Source organism: Camelus ferus, chromosome 29 (genome assembly GCF_009834535.1).
Source record: "Camelus ferus isolate YT-003-E chromosome 29, BCGSAC_Cfer_1.0, whole genome shotgun sequence".
NCBI classification, from domain to species: Eukaryota; Metazoa; Chordata; class Mammalia; order Artiodactyla; family Camelidae; genus Camelus; species Camelus ferus.
In genome coordinates, this window is record NC_045724.1 from 16,778,476 (window position 1) to 16,797,592 (window position 19,117).

The 19,117-nt window shown below is 35.6% G+C and overlaps 1 protein-coding gene across 2 annotated transcripts in view; it reads left to right on the forward strand.

The window, feature by feature from the left end:
- The first annotated feature begins 1,120 nt into the window (after positions 1-1,120).
- P4HA1 (prolyl 4-hydroxylase subunit alpha 1) overlaps positions 1,121-19,117 on the forward strand; it is a 68,058-nt gene continuing 50,061 nt past the window's right edge. Inside the window, exons 1-4 of one of the 2 annotated variants that reach the window (XM_006173393.3) lie at positions 1,121-1,316; positions 15,407-15,514; positions 16,436-16,532; positions 17,573-17,724. In XM_006173393.3, the coding sequence (XP_006173455.1) occupies positions 15,439-15,514; positions 16,436-16,532; positions 17,573-17,724 (325 nt within the window). In that variant the 5' untranslated portion in view covers positions 1,121-1,316; positions 15,407-15,438. The remainder of the gene's footprint in view (positions 1,317-15,406; positions 15,515-16,435; positions 16,533-17,572; positions 17,725-19,117) is intronic. The other variant, XM_006173392.2, reaches the window with a different exon arrangement.

Consider the following 19,117-nt stretch of genomic DNA (forward strand, 5'->3'; position numbering starts at 1 on the left):
GGCAAATAAAGTTTTAGTGTGAAATAATTTTGCCCTCTGAACCCCCTGAAAACACTCTGAGAAGTGCTGATTAGCAGTATTATATTTAATCACTATATAGTGATATTCTGGTTGCCTAAGTTTCCCAAAGTATCCCCTCTATTTCTGTGTTTGTGTAATCAACCCCACTTCCTAGATAAGAGTGAAATGTTAATTATTGCTATGCTTTTTGGCATTCATTGTAAATTTTAGAAACAGCAATTTTTAATGACTAACAGATCTTAGAGGAATCTTTCTTCCCTTTCAGTCACAAGGGACAAATATCTCCTTCATTGTCTGCTCCCTGATAGTAACGCTTTCTTCTTTCAGGATTATAATGACTTAAGGCAAATGTTAGATTAAGACCAAATACAGCACTGGCTGCCTTATATGCTTCAACACAGTCTAATACTTACCAAGCCCTTTCTGTGTGCTAGGCATATGTTAAGTGCTTTACATACATTATCTCATTTAATTCGCACGATAATCCTACGAGGTATGTATCATCGTTCTCATTTTGCAGTTGGGGAAACTGATATGCAGAGATGTTAATGTCCAAAGTTTTAAGGGACTGAGCCGGGAATTGAACTCAGAAAATCTCCGGAGCGCGAAGTCCATTACCTACTGATAAAGTATAAAGATGGGAGACGGAGATTCATGTAAAATGAGTGTAGGTAACAGAGGAAGGTTCTCAGAACAAAAAGCCTCAGGGCCAACACAGCTGAGATAATCAAGACAGTATGTACTGTGTTTTTTCCACCCGATGCTTCTTTTCTGCTTTATTTTCTACGTTCGTATGTTCCCTCTCTCATATTAAGATATTTCCTCGCTGGTGGTTTCTTCGCTCAGCCCTGACTGAGGCTGATCCTGAAATTCAGGCGCTCGCTAAACAACCTGTCTAAAGGAGCGTGGCAAACCCGAGGTAACCACGGTAACAGCGGCGTGGTGAGAACCCTGCGCAGGCGCGTTCCATCACAGGCCCGCACGCCGGCCCCTCCTCTCGGCCTCGGGCTCCACGGGCTGGTGTGGAGGCCGGGCGTGGGCCGCGGGTTGGGGCGGAGAGGGCTGGGCGCCTGCGCAGTCCCTGGGGCGCTGGTGTGATCGAGCTCACGTAGCGAGGGCTGCAGTCGCCTCCTCCTCGGCACTGCCGTCGCGGCCTAAGGATATAAAAGGGCTAACTGGCTCCCTCTGCTGCCCAGTCGCGCCGCCAGCGGGCTTAGGGGAGTAGGTAGCCGGCTCGAGTGAAGGCTACCGACCCGAGACTGCAGAACGCGCCGCCCTCCCGTCCCACTTCCCAGGTGAGACGCTTCCTCGACCTTGGGGACTGAGGCTAAAATCCTTGGGCAGCCGTGGCCTTTCTCCGATGGTCCTGGTGGTCTGGTCCCTGTCCCCTCTGGTGGGACGGCTCGGGGGCGGGGGGTTCCCCAGTTTACTGCTCAACCTCAGTACGTTCTCCTCTGGAGACGCGGCCCCTCGCCCTCCGCCTCGCTCCCCTTCGCTGCCCGAGACCCCCTTCTGCCCTCCGCCGTGCTCCCCTTCCCACCTCCTCCCTGGTTGGCGTTCCCGACTGTTGGGGCTGCGGCAGCCTCTGTCTCCGCCCTGAGGACCAGGACTTTCCTGAATATTCCTTCCCGGGGTGGGATCACCCTGTTGATTTTTCCGAGCGCCTCTGCTACCTGGTCCTCCCTACAAAGCTGAGGGGTACGCGAGGGTTTTCGGCCTCCACAGCGGCAGATGGTGAGCATGTGGCAGTGGAGAGCGGACTTTAAAGCTAAGAGCTGATGCTGAGGCACTAGGGCGTTTTTACCCTGGCGAAGAGTCGTCAGGTCTGGGAAGCGGACCTGCCCCGGGAAGTTCAGGTTAAACTCATCTGTTGCGCGCAGTGGTGCTGCCCGAGCAGCTAGACGTAGCCCCGGGCGGCGAGTTTCGGGCGGCTGGATAGAGGAAGTCGGCTGTCAGCTCCCCTAGTCAACGGGGAAGCTAGGCTTCTTCCTTCCTTCTGATGCCACATAAATTTTTTAAAGGCACATGAGCTTCTCCCCCTCCCCCTCTCTTTCTCTCAGCAGAGTTTGCTACTTTTAAAAGTCCACATCAGTAAATCGAATTCTATGGTTGTGTGGGAACTTTGAGTTGAGTTACATGGATGGCCCCCAGATGTGTGTTTTAAGGGGGAGGAAGGATGGTACCATGAGTGATGGACTGCTTCTAAATAACCGAATGTATTAAATAAATTAAGTTTTTACACACTAACATCTTAGGCACTGCAGATAGACTGGAGTAGGTAGACTGGAGAAGACTCATGGAATTTTGCACTGTTTGCTTTAAGAAAGAGATGAAGCAGCAGCTAGATCTCCTTTTAGGAATTGATTGGAAAGGCCGAAGAGGCTTGCCAGTTTCAACTTAACTGTTTCTGGTTTCTTCAAGAGCCGTGGCTCTCGGACTTTCCCTTGGAATGCACTCTAAAGGAATGAAGTAGCCACTACTGAGTGGGGGAAGGGAAAAGGACGTGGCAGCAGTGTTCTTTCATCAACTTTTGGCTCTTTTTTTTTTATAGGTTCTGGGAAGAAACGTATTTCCCCTTTTAGATTTAGATGCAGCTTATGAATGAGGCTAGTCTTTTCCTAAAATAATCAGATGAAATATTCAGTCCACATAGCAGGAGCATTGGGATTTAATTTAGAAAACATTTTAAAGGTATTTTTCTCGTCAGTTATGTATGGAAAAAATGAGTATCTTAAACAGGAAATATTCAAGAAGCTCAAAGTGAACAACCTTGAATATATTTTTGCCTTGATTTAAATTTTAAATAGATATTCAGTGATTTTTCTTTAACTTTGACTTTTAGCCTGTGAATGTAATTTCTGAGTGAACTGTGAGCTTCAAATTTTACCTTTTTCTTTGTGTGGGAAGCACAGGTTCTATCACTTACCTTTAAAAGCCATGTCGGTTTTGGTTTTGGAATATTATGCTTTAAGTCCTGCCCGTATTTTAGATAGCTAATGGCAAATGCTTCTTATAGATTTAACGTAATTACTAGGAAAAGGACTACTTGGTGTGTTTAGGTGAATAATACTATTCCTTTGGCATCTTTAATATAAGTTTTATTTTGAAGTACTGAAAGCCAAGAACTTTGGTAAGTGGATAATTGTATTGGCCATTTTATATCCTGGTAACTAAAGTAATAAAAAAAAACATGAAAAATATATACAGCTTTTTTTTTGGGGGGGGGTGATTGGGTTTATTTATTTATTAATGAAGGTACTGGGGATTAAACTGGGACCACATGTGTGCTAAGCATGCACTCTGCCACTGTGCTGTACCCTCCCCCCACACAACTTTGAATTATTGCAGAAAAATTTATAGAGTGTAAAAGACTCACGAAAAAAAGTTTTTATTACCAGGGAAGCCCAGGTTGTTGCAGGTGAATCTTGACTTTTTCGTGAAGAGGATGTTCACCTTTTCTAATACTGCAGAGTGGGTTGCATGCTGACAAGCAGTGTCTTTCATAGGGCATGTGTGTTCAGACTCCTGCCTTTATTCCAGGGATGCAGCCATAAATCTTGTGAGCCTTCACTTCTGTGGAAGGAATGCCTTATTTTACTTAGCAGTTATTAACTGGAATATAATTACATCTCTTAGATTTGAAAAGTGTACTGTGTGAGATACATGGTAGCAGTTCTCAACCTATTTAAGGTACTGAAATCCATTGAGAATCTGATGGAAGATGTGGACCCTGGGTCTGAAAATGCAAGTACACACATCTGCATAGAATTTTAGTTACCATTTACAGATACTCTCTCCCTCCATCACAGATGCATCTATAAACTCTAAAACCTTAACCCTATAATACCTAAAAAGTAAGAGGTATGAAGTAAATCCTTAAAAGCATTCAGTTATCTTGGGGCAGGAACTCTTGAATATTTCTGAAAATTGAACTGGGCCTGTAAGTCTGACTGGACTTGACTATAAAGATGACCCTAATAAACTTTTGCTAAAAGAGTTTTAACAAAAGTTAATAAGTTGGTTGGAGAATTGTTGAATTGCTAAATTGCCTAGGCAATCATACGTCACATTGGCCTCTGCCCGTACCCCACCTCCCATATATTGTAATGTATTTTTGGTTCTACTCTGAAAGTAGATAATACTTGAAGATAAAGAAAAATAAATTGCACAAGCCTTTGGCATTAAACTTTATTGCTCTTCTTATAGTGAGATCTTGAATTTTATAATTATATCATAATGGTATATCTGTATAATATATATATTAAGAGACAAGCCAAATAAAGTGTGTATGTATACTTCTTAAACTAGTTAAAGCTTCATTCATGTTTCTATTCAGTGAAATTTATTTGTATAAATTAAAGCTATCCTCTCATTAGGTTTCTTCTAGCCAAATATTGTATCTCAGTAAAAACTAATGAAATTCAAAAGAATTCATTAAGGTTACTCCAGCAGTTTTTGAACTTGCTATAATGAAAAACATTCCTTTTCTTGTTGTTGCTTTGGATGATCCATTTGACTATTAGTATATTTGGCTGCTCTTTGGCAAAAAATACAGTATGGAGATTCATGCTTCTTACATAGCTGTCATCAGTGAATGAGTGCTATCTTGGACTTCTTCCCCTTCTTGCTTAATGTTTTATATTAATGTGTCCATATTTTGGTGGTGTACATATTTTTCATTTAAACAGTGATATTATATCAAGTTGATATACTCAGCCTTTCTTGTTGGTCATTTGAGCTGTTTCTCCAATATAAGTAGTGTGAAGAGAAGGCTGTAATTTAGTGGCTTATTTTATCCACCTGTACAGTAAAACTTTAACCAGGTTTCTTTCTGAGTATTTTGTTTTGTTGAAGGAAAAGAAACAGGTGACAATAAAACCTTACATCAGTAACTTTTCCTTCCCCCTAAGAGAATTTTCTAGGGGATTGAATTGGGCTCTAAAAAGATTTTTAAACAACATGCTAACAACTAAAGCACTTTGCAGTTTATAAAGTGTTGTTTAATATATGGTATAATTTGATCTTTAAAGTAATTCTGTGAAGTTGTTTTATATCATTCCCATTTTACAAATAAATTGAGGCTTCAAGAAGTCAAGTATTTTGCCCAAGAATACAGTATGTGGCAAAAGTAGGATTTGGACCCAGATTGTTTTCTGACTGATATATTCCTTCATCTATGATAATTGGTCAATCTGACTTTGAGGTAATGGAAGGAAACAAATCAGTTGAATTGCATATTACCGATATATTAGAAATATTTTCAACATCTAGAGTTGAAATAAAATAGTTTCTGGTTGGTAGTAATTCCCTTAGTTATTCCATTCAATTTAATTTTAAAAGCATTTGTAACATGCCCAGTGGACTATGGGAAAATCAAAAGTGTGATAAATGTTTCACAGGAAAAATAGGACATGAAAAACTACAATATACAAACATATTACTAATATCTGACTTGATGTTAAATCTGAATAAGTGCTGAGTGGAAACCTGTATCTACATTCACATCCTCTGCAACCATGAATTCATTTTCCCCTATTCTAGTATTTGTGGTTTTATTTTGCATACCTTTTCCTCATCTAGACAACCTTGGATCTGGCATTAGAAAAAGAGAATTGAAGACTAGAAAAAAAAGAGGGAGACTAGGGTAAAGGAAAATGGAACCTCTTTTGTAGAAGAGCTGTGGGAGGGAAGAAGTGGAGGTGAAGTATAGCTGGGCCTCAGAGCTATAAAGTAGCAGGGGAGGGGCTGCTAAAGCTGGTTTTGGGTGTTCTGCTATGGACTAACTGGCCCTGGCCGGAGTAGATTGTGGTCAGAGTTAAAAGTATGTGTAACTTCTTTTGTGTTAGGAATAGGACTTAAGGTATACTGTAGGTGCATTCAGGCATTTGTCACTCATCTATGCAGAGTGAGTTAAACAGAAGTTAACCTCTCTAGATGTTTTCCATTCAGGCATCAGAGTTACTTTGATTTTGGAACTACAGTAAGACCCGAGAATTAGTAGTCAGCAACTATAAAATAAAAAGGCATTGAACATTGATACGAAGCACCAAATAGAAGAATAATATATCTTGTTATGCATGTCCAAGCAGTGAAAGAAACGGACTCTATTAGCATCTCCTCCCAAAATTTTAACAAGAAGCTTTTGTAAAGTTTCCAAGGAATAAATAATAGAAATGGAAGCTTGTAAAGTATTAATCACTAATTTTCAGAGGCCTATTTTCTGTTTTGCTGAATATGTATTTGTAAGATTTTTAACCTCAGTACCTAGCTCTGTTTCCCTAGTAATTTCTCATGATTTTCAACCATGGATTGTTTTCTGAAAAATTCTAAGAATTCCGTTAAGAAGGGACACTTGTATACAAAGTCTGTTTAGTTTGAGAGAATGAGAGAAATTATCCTGGAGGTGTTTTCCTTGATTCTATATTGTGATCATTAAGTATTAGCATCTGTTGTTATGTTCTTATTTTTTAAGTGAAGTTTAGTCAATTATTATGTTCTGAACATTGTGCTGAGAAAGAATCATGATAACTTCGTATTTGAAATAGTGTTCAGAATGGAGGACAGTTATATAAATTTATATGTCTAATTATTTTATTTGAGTGTTTAGTAAACATTGCTTAACTGATTTTAAGTAGGCTGAAGACTTCTCTTACACTCCAATCTTAACTGGATTTGCAGATCTAATTCTTTCAAAAAATCATTGTGGTCAATCAATGCTTATTTTAGTGTTTATTAAACCTAGTTGTTTAATTTAGGACCTCAAAGCTTTATTTGCTGTTCATATTGGCTTTGTTCTTGCCCCCTTGTTCTAACAACTCCCCCCCACTTTTTTTAAAACCCTGGCAAGATTTTATTCATATTCAGAAGTTATATGAAGATATCTCATATAAATTCTCAAATTTACATGGTCTCAAATTTACTAATCTTTTAACCTGAAAGATATTTTGATCTCAGTTTTCTGTCTGAATAAAAAATATCTTAAATAATATTATTTGTGAACAGTAATCATAGCTACCAAGTGATAGTGTTTTATAAATAAAGAAAACACCAGTGATGACATATGACGGTGATTACTCATAAATTAAGTAATTGGTATATTTTAACAACTTTATTATTGAGGTGTAATTGCGTACAATAAACTGTACCATAGGTAAGTTTTGACAGAAGTATATATCCACGAGATTGTCAACACAATCAAGATAAGGAACATACCTAACACGTTCAAGAGTTTCTTCATAACTCTCTCTATACCCTCCCTCCTGCTCCTTCCTGCCCTTTCCTCATCCCTAGGTAACCACTGATCTTTTTCTAACACTTAAGATTTGTTTGTATTTTGTAGAGTTTTCTGTAAATGGAATTATATAGTGTGTACTTTAGGGGGGAGGCTGTCTTCTTGCAGTCAGCATAATTGTTTTGAAATTCATTTATGTTGTTATATGTCATTCCTTTTTATTGTCAAGTAGTATTATTTGTATGGGTATACTAGAAAAATTTTTTTGTTCATTTACTAATTGATGGACATTTGAGTTGTTTCCAGCTTTTAACTATCATTCATAAAGCTGCTAGGAACATTCACATATAAATTTTTGGAGGAATATATCCTTTTTTTCCTCTTACATAAATACTTAGGAGTGAAATAGCTACATACGTGGTAGGGAAATGTTTTTCCCCAATCTGTGACTTGTCTTCATGCTTACAACAGTGTGTTTCAGAGAATAGGAACTGTTGCTAATCATGGACAGAATGTCTGTGGAAAATCTGAAATGTTACTGAAAAAAAGCTCTAGGTCTAATAAGTGAATTCAGCAGGGTTGAAGGACAGAAGATCAATATACAATAATCAGTTGTATTTCCTTATAATAACAGTGAACAATTGGAAATTAAAGTTTAAAAGTACCATCTCAATAGCACCACTAACCATGAATTATTTAATATTAACTTCACAAAATATGTGCAAGATTTGTATAATGAAAATTATAAAACACTAATGAAAGAACCCAAAGAAGACCTAAATAAATGAAAAGCTATACCATATTTATGGATTGGAATACTCAATATTATTAAGATATCTGTTTGTCCCAGACTGATCTATAGATCCAGTGCAATTGTGGTCCAGATCCCAGCAAGATTTCTTACATGAACTGACAAGCTGATTCTAAAACTGATATGGAAAAACAAAAGAACTAGAAAAGGCAAAACAATTTTGAAAAAAGAACAAAATTGGAAAACCCACTACCTGATTTCAACTTCCTATGTAGTTACAATACTTAAAACTGTGGTATTGGAGAAAAGATAGACATACAGGTCAATGGAACAAAGTAGAGAATCCACACACACAAAATGGTCAGTTCATTTTGGACAAAGGTACTAAGGCAATTCAGTAGAGTACGGATAATCTGGAATAGTTGGATGTTCATATGCAAAAAAACTGTTTTATTTGTGTACCTAATATCCTCTATTGGACTCTGCCTAGGAGTTTATATAAATGTTGGGACAACTGACAAAAAGGCACCAATGAATATGAAATAGGAAATAAAGTTTATTCACACAGACAACTGCAAAAGGATTCCTCAAGGACAGGGTTTAGGATTAGTCCAGAATAAAGCAAAAGTGAAGCAGGATGATTGGGTTTAATTGTTACTGTGGCTAGAAGGAGGGACCCATGTAATAGTTCCCACTTGTGGGATTTCCATGGTTTCAACTTCCCAGACACCAACGGAGGGAATGGCCTTTCTACTGACTTACCCAGATGTGAGGCAAAAGGGAGATGGAAGTGGGGCATCAAGGCAATCAGCACTCAAACATTAAAATAGAATCTTTTTCTTCATTATAGCCTCAGTGTAAAAATACCGCACACTGCAAAAACTAGTTCAGAACAGCTCTAGACTTTGAGGTAAGGCATAAAGCTAGAAAATAACTTGAAGAAAATATAAGATAAAATCTTTTTGACCTTGGGTCTGACAAAGATTTCTTAGATATGACCCCAAAAGTGTGATCCAAAATGATAGATGCAACTTCATCAAAATTAAGAAATTCTGCTGTTTGAGATATGGTGTCAAAACTTGGTCCCTAACTTCTGCACTTTATTTATAATATAGTTCAAGCATTCAAAGAGTGTCTGCCACTTCTTTCTCAGTTTTCATTTTCAAATTTTCCAGCAAAGAATTTTGAGTAGCTACTTGATTAGGGAGAAGAGCCTTGTTATATAACATGGCTGTTAAAATTACGGAGATGAATTAAAGGTAGAGTGGGGCAGTTTCCGGAAGAAAGAATAGGGTTGGTTGAGGTGCTATATAGGGAAAAACAGGTGTGTGTATGTTTGAAATGATCTTATCTTCAGATTCTTCCTGGCAGGGAAGACTGAACTTTGGAAGAACCTCCGAAAGACAGCCTGAGGTAGCATTTTCAGTTAAGGGCAATATCTTGATTTAGAGCTTCTTACCAACCAAATCCTGAACCGCTGTTCCATTGGAATGATGCCAAAGACTGGGTTCACTGATCAAGTACAGAAAGTTGTGGGAAAGAGGCTAGCATAATTTCTGAGTTTCTGATAGAAATGTTGGTCATAGCATTAAGGCACTTTCCGTCAGGTTGTGTGTACTAGCAATGTAGCTCACTCTCTTTGGGAGCAGAAGTATGACTGGAATTCATAGAATTAAGTTAAAACAAATGGCAACTTGCAGAAGGATTATAGGGGAGAACAGAAATATAACTAGTTCTACTAGTAACCACACTTGTCTTGGAAAATCCATCCTGCTTATATGGAAGAGATGGGCTGTCTTGATTTGTATACCACATTGCAATGGCCTGAATCAGAAGTCTGAATTTGTGTTTGTTTTTTTGCATTGACCGTAAAAACTGGCAGAAAGATTAAAGTCTAACACAGATGTCAGGAAAACTAACAGCTGAATATGGAATTTGTATGAGGGAAAATAAACTTAAAGCTGGAGCCCTCTAAAAGAAGGTTTGGAACATTTGTGGAAGGTGTGGAGACTGTTAGAAGAAGCTCTGTGGAAAATTTTTAGTGTCAAAGAAAGTTTAGATTAGAATATCAAGCATTCTTCAGTCTGCCTTATTAACTTTTGAATGATTTGTCTGGGAGAGACAAACTTGTTAAAATATTGCAATTGGGAAGAAAAATGTTAGACCAAAAGGCTAATAGGATTATTTGCCAAATGCCCTGTTCTAGTAATTCATTGAATAACTTGAACATACAATTCAGTGAATCGTGGTAACTCAAAATTGTAAATATCTGCAATGTAGAAGGACTGTTTTAAAATCTGTTCCCAGATTTGATTGATCTGTGAGTGCCTAGGACTAGACTTTCCTGGAAGAGGGATTGTAGGAAAGTGTGGATAAATAGTATACTTTGCAGTTTATTTTTATCCAGGTCTACCTGAGAATGTGTTTCTCAGGAAGATGTCTTCCATGTTGTTTTTTCCTTATAGTTTAAAAATATAATATTCATGCATATCAAACATTATATGTAACATGTATGTTATAAAAATTAAATAATAAACACTCATGAGCCTACCATCCAGCCAAGAACCAAAATATTATCATAATCTATGCATAATGGATAATTTATCCATACTATTTCAGGACTAAATTTTATTCCACTATATATTTATGTTTGTGTCTTTGACTCTTCTTTGGCATTCTTTTCTTTCCTCCTTCCTTTCTCTTTTTAATTAATTTATTTTTTTGAGTCAAGTTGTCTCCGGGAGCTGAGGTTTATCCTTGTTTTAAAAGAGATTGCATCCTCTTTACCCACTTAAATTCTGTTTCAAGCTTGCTTCAGAATTTAGAACAGAAGACATTTATTTATATCTGACTATTTTTGATTAAACTAATGTCTTTTGGGATGCTTGACTCTTAGTTGCTTATGATTTGCTTTGCAAGGTGCTAACTTGCTTGCATGTTGAGGGTGGTAAAAAAAAAATGGAAGTGAGACATAAGGAAAGACACCATTATGTTTTGAAAATCTGTGATTGGTAAAGATACGGTTGACTATTAACGTGTCACTTACAGTTTCTGAAAGAATGTGGGTGAGACATAGTATTAAAACAGATTAGAGGAACCATTCCCTAGAGTAATTAGAAATTCAGTGATTTTTTTTTGAAGTAAAATCTGTTTTAAAGGCAAAGAGCACCTTCTGTGTGATGTCAAAGTTTGTTTGTATCCAGTGGTTCTCAAAGTGTGATTCCCCAGAGCGGCAGCAGCAGCAGCATCTGGGAACTTGCATAAATTATCTAGGTGATTCTAATATAGCTAAAGTTTAGAACCACAGCTATACAGGGATATCTTCATTTGTATTAGCTAGCTTAAGTTGGCATGGTAATATGAAGTAATGCTGTGTGGGTCTGAACTTTCTATCGCAAATGACAGAAATCCAACTTGAATTAGTTTAAGAAAAAGGGAATTTACCAGGTTGCCTTAGCTGAGCTGGAAGATTATTGGGGTACCTCACAGATTCAAAGTAGTAGTTGGAAGAATCAGGGCCATGGAGCTTGTAAAACTGCTTGTTTCTGCATGACCGTCCTGTTAATAGATTGGGTTCCTATGAGTCCTTGACAAGTGGAGAAGATGGTCACAGGCAGCTCCAAATTCACATCTTCTGAGCTTAGCAATTCCAGAAAGAGCTGCTTTTTACCATTTTACAAGCCCAGTCCTCAGGTGTTCCGTTCATGGGAATGAGAGTCAATGACTGGCTTAGCCTGGGTTGCATGTCTATTCCCACTTCTCTATTCCTATATAGAGAAGTGTGCTACTCTGACAGGGTAGTTCACTCCTAGACATTGGGGTTGCTTTCAAATAAGCTTAACAATATTTGAAGCAGAAAGGGAGATCTAGAGGTTTACAGAATTCGAAAATGAACATGCTCAAACATGTATAGTATTTGTTAACTACTGTATTGTGTTAAGAGAGTGGTTAACCACTTCATTAAAGGCTTATGGTGCAATAACGTGGAAGTTGATGTTTTAGGTTTATTATTTTGTATGGAATTAGTTTTTTGTCACTGTAAAAGTAAATATATCCTATGACATCTGGAAAATACAGAGAAATAGTAAAAAAATCACCTAATGTTCTGCTCTCTAGAGACAACTACATCTTGGTGAATTTCCTTTGCATATTTTCTTACATAGTTATCTTATGATGTTAATTTTTTTCTTTGTTTTGATTAGCATTTATTTATAACTTTCTGTCAGAGTATAGTAGAAACTTAATCTCATTCAATACAAATTCTACCAGGGTTGTATGATGTTAATTTATTTTTTTTTAAAGACTTAATTTTTTTAGAGCAGTTTTAGCTTCATAGCAAAATTGAGAGGATATACAGAGATTTTCCATATACTCCCTGCCCCCACACATGCATATTTGTTAGAATTGATGAATCTACATTGACACTAAATGGCCCGAAGTTCATAGTTTAACATTACCCATTCAGTCTTGGTGGTGTTCATTCTGTGAGTTTGGACAAAGGGATAATGACATGTATTCATCTTTATAATGTCATAGAGTATTTTCACTGTTCTAAAAATTCTCTGTGCTCTGTCTAGTCACTCCTCCCTCCTCCCCTGTAATCACTGATCTTTTTACTGTCTTCATAGATTTTTCCTCTTCCAGAATGTCATATAGTTGGAATCATACAGCATATGGCCTTTTCAGATTGACTTCTTTCACTTAGTAATATGCATTTAAGGTCCCTCCATGTGTTTTCATGGCTTGATAGCTCATTTTTTTTCTAGCATTGAAAAATATTCTATTGGCTGGATGTATCAGTTTATATACTCACCTACTAAAGGGCATCTTGGTTGCTTCCAAGTTTTGGCCATTATAAATAAAACTGCTGTAAATAGCCATGTGCAGGTTTTTGTGTGGACATAAATTTTCAGCTCCTTTGGGTAAAGACTAAGGCACATGAGGCACATGATTGCTGGATCATATGGTAAGAGTATGTTTAATGTTTTAAGATTAGAAAGACTGCCAACTGTCTTCTGAAGTGTCTGTACCATTTTGCATTTCCACCAGCAGTGAATGAGAGTTGATGTTAATTTGTAAATCTTGTTTTTCATTTAAATTCACAAGTAAAAAATATGTTCATTTTAAGTTTCTTGACATATAGCACCATCTAGATATTTTTATTGTTAATATGTTAAATTTGTTCGGTTGTTCATTTAATAGGTGAAAAACTGGCTATCTTATTTCAATTTTGTGTCCTTGATTACTGAGTAAGTTTTTGTTTTTTGTTTTTTTGGTTTGATTAATTATAATTCCTCTTTTGTGGGTTTCTGCATTGTTAATCTACTTATCATGTAATGTCTTAGTGGTTTTCTTATTGATTTGTATGAGTTCCTTAAATGAGCTCTGCTTTCTTTAGCTTCCTAGTCTGTAGTTTATAGGTTTTTAAAAACATATAAACCTAAATTATTTTGTGTATTTAATTCCATCTAGTTTTTGATAGGTTATTTGTCTTACCATTTTTAAGTTAAAAAATTCTCTCCTTTCAGAGATCCAATAACTTTTCTTTTGTTGTTTTATTTTTTGTTGATTGTAACTCTATATTCCATCTAGAATAAAGCAATTTTTATGCTTCTTTTTTGTAATTTCTGTAGGCTAGTGGTTCTTGATTGGTTGTGAGGTTTAAGGGCAATTTGAAAGATGATGAAACTATAGTGACAAAATATATTTTAGCAATGAAAAAATGATCACCTCTTATCTAACAAATCTAAACTTTCCCATCAGAGTTAAACATTTAGACACATTTCTGATTAGCCTTCTGTTAGTACAGCAAAAGCATTTGTATTTGCTGGAAATAACATTTGTTTATGAAGAAAATTACAGCAGAAATCTGTTTAAACAGAAAATTCTAGACTGTTCAGATAGCCCAGGATTTTGAAAAAGACTTGTGCTTTGGCAGGAGCCCAGGAGAGGAAGTGTCTGCATCTGCTACATTCTAGAAGCCTTCCCAAAGAGTTACTGTAAAGCAGCCAAGAGAACAGTGTATTTCACTACTGTGTGGTTCTGGAACTATCTGGAAGTTTGCAGAAAGGAGGAGGTGGAGGGAGGAGACTTAGGAATAATTGTCAGTTCTGTGGTGATCTGTCTTTATTGATTCAAGTTAGGGGAAGGTGTTTTGTGTGTGTGTGTGTGTGTGTGTGTGTGTGTGTGTGTGTGTGTGTATGTATGTAATAGTTTTCCAATTTGGACTTGAACCAGTTGCTTTAAGTGAAGCCACTTGGGAAGAGTGAGAGGTGCCTGCACAAGTCAGAGTAACCAGTGGGTGCCTGTTATTGGGGCAAATGGTACTGCAGGGTTAACTTATTCTCCTGTAATGTAATAAAGGAGAAGGACTTAAAGTCCATGTATGTGGTGGAGAAGCAGCAAGAGAATAGTGTGGACAGGGCATTTGGGAGCACAGGGTAAAATCTCTGCTGGTTAGTTGATAATCTGCAACTGCCATGAAGAATCCATTCCAGAAAAGGCAGTGCGATGGAGGATAAAATAAAAAGATACAAGGGCTTTGCTGCCAGATTTTTAAAAAATGCCACAGCTATGTACTGGGCTGGATTTTTTACACAGCACTGTAGATAAGAGAAAAAAATCTAACATTGGGTCCTTTGAGAGAAATTGCTAGCTTAAATCGATAGGGCTGTTCATTCTTTTTGGATTCTGTACAACTTAAAAAGAAAAAAACAGCTTTATTGAGATGTAATTATGAACCACATGATTCACCCATTTAATGTTCATGATTGAATGGTTTTTAGTACTTTCATGGTGTTCTTCAGCCACCAATCACCACAGTCAATTTTAGAACATTATTCATCACCCCAAAATCTATAATTTTTAAGTGAACTTATTTTAATATTTAAAGCCATATAGGGTAAAGCTGGAACAAGTTAGGAATTCAGAGGATTAATCAGAAAGCTCTGAAACCTTTTTTTCCCTTTAAACATATTCTAACATTTTAGAATATATTTTGGTAATATTTGAATTAAGTTACTTTAATAGTGGTATATTTTAATGAGAAATTCATGGCTTAGTTGTAGATCACAGAAAAAATTTATTTTTCAGGCTATATGGAAAAAGTATTACTATTTAATCACTCTAATTGTAGTAGTAACTAAGGAGGAAACAAACTCAGCATTTTTAAGCATATATTATGGTGATAACAAACATGTACATTTTTCTTTAACATGAAATGCAAAGTTATTAGTCTATGTGAAAAATAAGATAGTAGCTCTTATTAAATTAGCAAATCAATTTAAGAGAATTAGTAACAGTTCCATGGGCGATCTTGGGGTCTAATTTACATTTTGTTCATAGAAAAATAGGAACTTTTCCTACCGTTCCTTTTTTTTGTAACAGCCATATTTCTCTTCTAGGTGTGTGAGCCTGTAAAATTAAGCCTTTGAAGATGATCTGGTGTGTTTTAGTTGTAGGGATTCTAGTTCCTCATTCTTTGGCCCATCCAGGGTTTTTTACTTCAATTGGTAAGTTGTAATTTTTTTTGTTTGTTTTTCTATTTAAAATTTTCCACTTTTTTGTGTTTTTCAATCAATAAAAACAAGTAACGTTGTATTCCCAGAGACTGAAACATTGCTTCAGTCTCTGCCCTTCTAAAAATCTCTCTTTTTTAGAATCAGTCTTTTTCTTTAAATTAATTTTTTCTGATTATAAGAACAATACATTTTCAGGTTAGAAACCTAGGAAAATTTAGGAAAGTATACCAAAAAAATTCTCTGCTAATGAGTCCACCCAGCAAATCATTTAATGCATATACTTAGTCTTTTATATTTTCCTATATGCATATTTCATCTGTCTTAAAAGAATTATTTTCCTTCATCCTCTTGACCAGTTTTAACCTTATGTGATTGTAGAGCTAACTAAAACACAGGTATTAATTTTGGGATGTAAAATGATGACTCTTCTCATCCCATTATGAATAACTAAATATGGATATTTGAATTTAAGCTGTGAAGTAAACTTTTTGTTAGTGTGGTCTTTATTAAATAAAAATGTAATTCTAATTGGTCTCAAAAAAAAGAAGGTTGAAGGGGGGAGGAAGGGAAGAAGAAACATTGATCCTTGGGAAGTAATGTTTTGAAATTAAAAAATAAAAAAATTAATAAAATTTTAGATAAAAGGCAATTTGTTGATATGGCCCAAGCTTACACAATTAAGTAGCTTGAAAATTAGAATTGGAACACATGATTAGAAAAGTTTTTGGCTTCGTTGTTATTTATCTAGTTTAAAAAAAAAAAAAGAAAAAGGATACTCTCTCCAACATAGCTGATTCATGCCAGTTAAGTCCTCATAGAATGAAGCGTTTTTCGATCATTCTGAAATTATCTAAGATGGGTGTACTGACCAATATGAGTATTTAATAACTTTCTTCCTTTTCTTCCTTCTAGGTCAAATGACTGATTTAATCCACACGGAAAAAGATCTGGTGACTTCCCTAAAAGACTATATTAAGGCAGAAGAGGACAAATTAGAACAAATAAAAAAGTAAGGAAAGTGTTTTACTCATTATGACTCCGACTCCACCTGGATGTTTTCTTTCTAGAGCTGAAACATTCTTTGTGTGGAAATGAAAGCCCTCTGCCAGTCTTAAAAGGCCATTTGAAAAGACTGAAATAGAAAAACAGAAAGTAAAAGTTAGGCCTGAACTAAGACCTCATGTGGAAGAATATGGATTGAGATAATATAAATGGGTCGGGGTCGTAGACTGACAGTTTTTTTTTTTTTAATGGTTGCTAATGTCTTCTGTCCTCCAGCCTCCCTAATCAAGCCACCTTCTGGAGAAGTTTTTCAGTTCTATTTATCCTTCACTCCTTTGGTTCCATTCTGGAGATTACAATGATAAGTTTAGTTAGTATTATTTAATTAATATATCTCTTCCTTAAATGCTAATTTATTTTTAATTGGCTCAGGTCAATTAAAATAATAGTTAATCCTGACCTGAGAATTCTTATCCTTTGTTTAATGAGTAGTTAAGTATTCAGGTTTTTTTTTGTTTTAGGCATTGAATATAAAATTTTGGTTTTATTCTGATTTTATTTATTTACTTTTTTAAAACTTAAAAGAGGCTGGGATATTTTATTTTTTAATTTGGTGCATATTAGGTTTTATATTGAATATAAAAGTTTGATTTAAATGAGCACATAACTGAATTTGGTTTGGGCTGATTTGTACTTTGTAATAATCAGTTATTTTGCTTTAAGGACCTGTGGGGAAACGAATTTTCAGGCTCTTACTAGAGGGATCCAATCACAACTTTTACTAAGTTAATGTTTACTGTAACCATTTGAGAGAACAAAACTAAAACAAAAAGTCTTGTAGTCATATTTTGATTCTGCCAAGCTAGATTTATCCGTAAGAGAATCTTGCTTTTTAAGAAACCTTTATAATTTTACTTGTAAAAGAATTTTTAGATATAGTTTTAATGTAAAAATCTCTAGATCTAGTCTTTTTTATTTTGAGTGCTTTGCTAAATTGTTCTTCCTTGTGAAGTGTATTTATCTTCCATTTGTGTCTTACATTTTTAGATGGGCAGAGAAGTTAGACCGGTTAACCAGCACAGCGACAAAAGATCCAGAAGGATTTGTTGGACACCCTGTAAATGCATTCAAGTTAGTGAAACGTCTGAACACTGAGTGGAGTGAGTTGGAGAATCTGGTCCTTAAGGATATGTCAGATGGTAAGTCAGATGGTAAGATTAACAGGCCAAAAAAAAGTATGACATTTTTGCTACCACCTGTGGAAATGCCAGAAGTAGTGATAAAGTCAGTTCTCAGAACATCATGTGTTCAGTCTTGAAACTGAATTATTGCTGGGATGTATTTGGTTTGACTAGAATTAATTTCGTCTAGATCCTGAATTCTTGATTTAAAAAAAAGAATAAAAACTGGAAGCAAAGAAAAAGAAAATTTATTAAAAAAGTAATTTCTGCTATTAACACTGGTCCTTTTTACTTTGAAATCTACAAAAGTGAATCAATTATTTGGCATATAGCTTCATTTCTGAGGGTAATCATTTTCATTTTAGGATTATCTTCAGATTTTAAAAATGTTAGCTCTGTTTTATATAGTACTTTGAAGCTTAGGATTGTTTTGCTTAACGTAGACAATAAATTTAAAAACTGAGGCAACAAACAGTAATAATAAATGTCTTTGTAATTGAAACAGTAAAATTGTAGTTGGAGTATTGAGATGTTTTAGATATTTTAGTAACAGACACAGAAAACTAAGCCTGGAGTTTAAGGAAATAAAAGTATTATGCTTAGTACATAGTATTTATTTGTTAAATAGTAGAAGGTGGTTAAAAAAAAAAAAAGAGGGAACTGAGCCAGCTATGTAGATGAAACACTCCAAGGGTGCTTACAAGTATTTTTGAGCAGTAAACTAAACTATTATACATAGGACAGGAAACCTTGAAAAGAAAACATATGAAAAGAAAAATTAAGTCAAGAACTTGTGAATTAAAAAAATAAAGAACTCGTGAATACTTCTTTGCGATGGGAAGGATTATTTGCTTGCTTATATAACACCATGAGAACATTTTAAAGGTCATATATGTATGTGTTCATATACATTATACATCTACACACACATTTGATTATTATTTTAAAAAGTTCTCCAGTGATGACCTGTATGACCTATATTTTATAAGATAAACCTTGGGAGTTTGGCATTTTAATTGGTGGTAATCATCCCATAATGCTTTAATAGATACACATTTTCTCTTTTTATTAGAGAGGATTTAAGCAACTTCCTGGATTTTGTTTGGGGGCATAAAAAACATTACAGTCTTTTGTAAAACTTCCTTGTAAAATTCCATGTGCATATTGTGACTAAGAGTTGGTCTTAAAACTAAAAAATATGCTTGCTATGAACTTTGTCCTCTTGCAGCTAGTTGTTCATTTGTACATTTCAATTAACATAAAAATGCCTGGCCTTTTGATGATCAAAATATGCATAGTTGATTATAAGTAAATGAGGAGGGAGGGAAATCTGGTATCTAACTTTGATTTGCAAATGATGATACATATATTATTAAAATTTTAAATCACTTTTTGTTTTCATTGTATTCCT